The sequence below is a fragment of the Falco naumanni genome, chromosome 4, assembly GCF_017639655.2.
Source record: "Falco naumanni isolate bFalNau1 chromosome 4, bFalNau1.pat, whole genome shotgun sequence".
Lineage (NCBI taxonomy): Eukaryota > Metazoa > Chordata > Aves > Falconiformes > Falconidae > Falco > Falco naumanni.
This window is the reverse complement of record NC_054057.1, coordinates 89,657,200-89,661,965: the sequence shown is the minus strand read 5'-3', so window position 1 is coordinate 89,661,965 and position 4,766 is coordinate 89,657,200. Positions and strand designations below refer to the sequence as shown.

Here is a 4,766-nt window from a genome sequence, read left to right as displayed (position 1 = left end):
AGTTAAATACATCTTCATTAATATGCTAAATGTCACTGCACCTGGTGTTCATGAAGGTGATATCCCCATCTGTGGGTTGGCATTTTGGGTTTCCTCTACTTTCTCTGTATGAAAAATTGGAATTAAAGGAATCCAAGCTGATACAGTGAGCCTCCTTCTAGGCTCCCAGAGGGACCCTGAGGGTTGCTGACCAGCCCAGAACAATATTTGTAGACAATTCCTGTCTCCCCTGAGCCACTTCCCTTTACAGACCCATAAACAACAATTTCCCTCATAAAAAGTTATTTCTCTCAGGCTTTTGAGGACTTTCACCCCAGTTTGGGCATTATTTCTCCCATGCTGTGAGGGGAAAAATCCTACCTGCAGAGCTGGGCTGGGGGGCTGCACACACCCCTCCCACACCCCATGCCGCCCCCGCCACCACACACATCCCGCAGAGGTGATACTGCAGGGGCTGTTCCCAGCAAAGCCCCTTTAAGGGACACTTCAGGGCAGCCACGGGAGGCACGGTATTAATTTTAGCCTGGAGCAGTGCCAGGGGCGCAGGGCAGCTGCTGCGGGCAGCGGGGGGGGCCGGTGCCTCCACACCCTGCCCTCCTCCAGCAAAGCCCCAGCTCCCGGCTCTCCCACCACCCGGAGCCAAGCTGGCAGCGGAGCAGCCATGGCAGAGGAACAGACCGAGCTGGAGGAGAGGATCATCATCAAGGACCAGCACATCAAGGAGATCGACCTGGTGAACCGAGACCCAAAGCACATAAACGAGGATGTTGTAAAGGTAGGACTGGCTCAGTGCTGTGTTTCAGGAGCATCACTACCTCCCTCACACCATCGGTGCATCGGCATTGCCACTGTGCTCGGCTTGGCCTCAGCCAGGGCTGTAAGCGCCTGCCCCGTGTGCCTCAAGAGGTGGCATTCCCTCGGGCTGTGGGAGGTGACCGGCTACAAGCCACAGCCCTGTGGCCAGGGGTGTCCGGAGGCTGGCTGTGTGGTGTGCATGGCTCCGGTTAATGCAGCATTTCCCATTCCTTGAATGCACTCCCCAACTTCATGGGCTGTAGCCTGAAAATTTATGGAGGCGCCCTCCTTCGTACCAGTAAGTGGGGAGCCAAAAATAAAACCGGGTCAGTCCCATCACTGATTTAAAGGGAACCTTGGTAAAAGCCTGCTAATCCTCAAGACCTGGCAATACAAGCACCAGAATGTTTAGATACGTGTTGTCCTGTCTGGAAGGAGGTGGTTTCTCCCACATGGCAGCAGGAGGGTGCAGCAAAACCTTCTCTGTCTATTTTTGCTCATGAGGAGCTCTCAGTCTAGCTGAACAGGGAAACATTTCCCTGAATGCTGACCACTGAAATACGGTCACCATAAGGTTTGTTAGCAATATGACAAGGATAATTTTGGCTCAAAGGAGAACAGGAGGCGATGGGATGGTTTTGTTAGAACTGTATTTGAGAGATCAAAGATGACATGCCAGAAGGGACGGCACGCACTGAGCCTGCTCACAAAGGCTTTAGCAACAGGCACGACATGGGTGACACGGGTGATATGCAAGCCTACGTTTCTGTGTTAAAACACTATTACAGCTAAACCCGTGGCATGGTCATATTAAAAGCCCCCCAGATGAGCCGCAGCAGCCATAGATGGACACCCTTCTGGCACAGTGAGACGTGCCCATGACAGTTGTCAGGCACCTCGGTATCTCGAGCATGTTCCCAGCAGCACATCCCACATCTGTGCCACACCATGCCAGCACGGCTCAGCACCCTCAGCCCGGGGCTCGGAAAGGTGCTGGGCCATGGGCAGCGCCATGCTGCTATTGGCCACCCTGCCAGCACAGCAAGGACCAGGGCAGCCTTCAGCCTGCACACCCGCTCCTCAGCTTGCGGACATCACCAGCCACTGCTGGGGGTAACGCCAGTGCCTTTGGCACCCTAAGCCTTCACACCAGCCCCATTCCCCCATCCCTGCCTTCTCCCACTCAGGGATCACCAAAAGCCTGTAAGAGGCTTTTCAAGCTCACCCACTTACATGGCCATGCTGCTGCCTCATCAGCTGTGGAAGTTTTCAGAGCGTTTGCTGAAGCTACCTAGCATTCCTCCCCCCTTAAAAATAGCCCAGCTGATAAGGCTGGGGAGGAGGAGCAGAGCCAGCCCGGGACAGGGAGCACAGCTCACCTCACTGCTGCTCCACAGCATCCCAAAGGAAAAGCCAAAGCCTCCCCACTCGCTGGTGGGCAGCAACACAGTCAATCAAGCCCTGGGCATCGAAGCATGCAATACTCTTAAAGCAGAGCAGGTAGAGAGACATCCAGCAGAGGGGAAGCTGGGAAGCAGAGTGTTTTGCAGGCTGAAAGGCTCATGTGGCCGTAGATAAACCCATCCTGAGCATTACAATGCAGCAGCCAGAATTTGGGAACACATGACAGCAGTGGCACCAGCCACAGGGGCTTTACAAAGCTTAAAAAGCCTCCTCACAGGCAAAGCAACCAAGGAACTGAGCTGTACCTGCATTCACTGGTCCCTGAACACGTCAGGGCAGCACCCAGGCTCAGCTCAGGATTCAGCCCCTGCCTCCACCGCTCTTCCAGACCCACTTCTGACATGCCATTAGCAGAGGAAGCAGTAAGGCAGACTCTTCTCTTATAGCCTGCTGCTCCCTTCACTAATTGATCCCCTGATTAGCTCATCAAGCAGCTGTGCAGTGGGTGCTGCTCGGCTCCCAGCCCACCTGGGCAGCAGGGCTTCCCTGGGAGCTGCTGGCAGGTGCCCCAGGAGCAGCGAGCTCTGCTGTTGCCTAGTCCTCTCAGAACTCCCCCCAGCACCTCCTCCTCACGCCAGGAAATTAAAGATGATGCAGAATGATTTTCAGAGTGAACAAAGTGCTTCCAAAACCAGAATGGATATTGCAATTTAACATAAATGTACAAACAGGCAGCTTCCCAAGGAAAGACCATGCTATTTTTCAAGACAAATAGCTTGGCTCACATATTCCCTAGAAATGAGTTACACCACAATGAGATCGCTATGCATAGTTCAGCGGCCTTTGGGAGTATTTGTCATTCAGACATGTTCCCAACACCTGCACATAACAGCACTTGTCCCTGTAAGGGCATCGCTGAGCCAACCTCTCTCCCTCTTCAGAAAGAAAACACTAACAGAATTGAGCACTTTGCCTCCGCACATATAAATAAATAAATCAATCATAAATCAAGGGGGTTGTTGGATTTTTATTAGCACAAAACACTTTCTTGCTGAGCAGGCAGCCCACATCCCTGAACTCTAAAAAAAGGTAGGACTGGGCTCTGGTGTCCTCTGGCGTACACAGCGCTGGGCAGCACTCCTGTTTGGAGGGCTCCTGCCTGGCTGCAGCCCTAGAAGTGCCATCCCCAGCTCGGGGTCTGCGAGTGGGGGACGTGCCCCAGGACAGCCCAGCCTGGGCTCTGGCACCACGGGTGAAGCCTGCGCTGCCTGCAGGCTGAGGCCAGGCAGTGCCCCGAGCCCTGCGCCATCCTCATCTGGCCCTTTGCAAGGGCAGGGCTCTCCTGCTGCACCAGGGCTTGCTCAGCGGGGGCAGGGGGTCCGGACCCCCAGCACAGCCCTTGCCCTCCCCAGCCCCCTCGTTCGGGCTCTCCTCTCACATTGCAGCAGAATCTTGTCCTTGCACTGGAGCCCTGGTTAATGCCCCCAAACCCCCCTCACCTCCACCTTCTCCCCTCCCAGGTGGATTTTGAGGATGTGATAGCTGAGCCTGTGGGAACATACAGCTTTGACGGCATCTGGAAAACCAGCTACACCACCTTCACCGTCAGCAAGTACTGGTGCTACCGGCTGCTCTCTGCCATCCTGGGCATCCCCCTGGCAGTTGTCTGGGGCTTCCTCTTTGCCCTCATCTCCTTCTGCCACATCTGGGCAGTGGTGCCCTGCATCAAGAGCTACCTGATAGAGATCCAGTGTGTCAGCCGAATCTACTCCCTCTGCATCCACACCTTCTGTGACCCACTCTTTGAGGCACTTTCCAAGATCTGCAGCAACATCAGAGTTGCTCTCCGAAGGGAGATCTAGGTCCCTACAGCCACTCCAAGCAGCCCTCATGCAACCACCCCTCTGCGCAGGTTCCCCTGGCTCCTGCAGCGTGCCCTGCCCTGGGGCACAGGGACAACCGTGCACAGGGACCTGCGCAGTGTGGTGGGACCCTGTGGCAAAGCTGGCTGGGGGGATGCTCCCTGCAGACCAAGGCATGCGGGGCTGCCCCTTGCTCCATCTCAAAGCCAGCAGCTTTAGGAGAAGCCCATCAAGGCTTGGTGAGCATCCCAGGGAGAGCCCTCTGCCCTCCAGGACGCCCAGCATTGTGCCCTGCTCCCATGGGAGGGACAGCAGCATCTCCTGGACCACAGCCCTCGGCCATGGCCTGCAGCTGCAGAGCAAGAAGCAAGGGTGCGGAGATGCTGCTGGACAACAGACCAAACCCCACCCGCTTCGCTATGTCTCTGGTCTAGCATGACACTAAGATAAATACTTGCATTTGAATTATTACTTGCTGCAAATAATTGTTGTTGTGGAAGCTTCTGTATTAAATCACATTGCACAAAAGTTTTATGGATAGAATAGTGAAAACAAATTTTTTCCATGTGTGTTTGCATTTCAGCAAAGCTTTGAAATCCAGATCAATTATTGCATGAAATATTGTCTGCCTTCTGGGAGGATGTACTGACTCTGGGCCATCAGCCACTGCAAAACCTTTTGTGGCAGTTTGACACTCACTACTTA

The 4,766-nt window shown here is 54.4% G+C and overlaps 1 protein-coding gene across 1 annotated transcript; it reads left to right on the top strand.

The window, feature by feature from the left end:
• The first annotated feature begins 643 nt into the window (after positions 1 to 643).
• Positions 644 to 4,555, top strand: CAV3 (caveolin 3). Its single transcript, XM_040592400.1, has 2 exons — positions 644 to 775; positions 3,720 to 4,555. Exons 1-2 carry the CDS (start codon positions 662 to 664, stop codon positions 4,059 to 4,061), a joined length of 456 nt encoding a protein of 151 aa, XP_040448334.1. The 5' UTR covers positions 644 to 661; the 3' UTR covers positions 4,062 to 4,555.
• Positions 4,556 to 4,766: the final 211 nt, after the last annotated feature.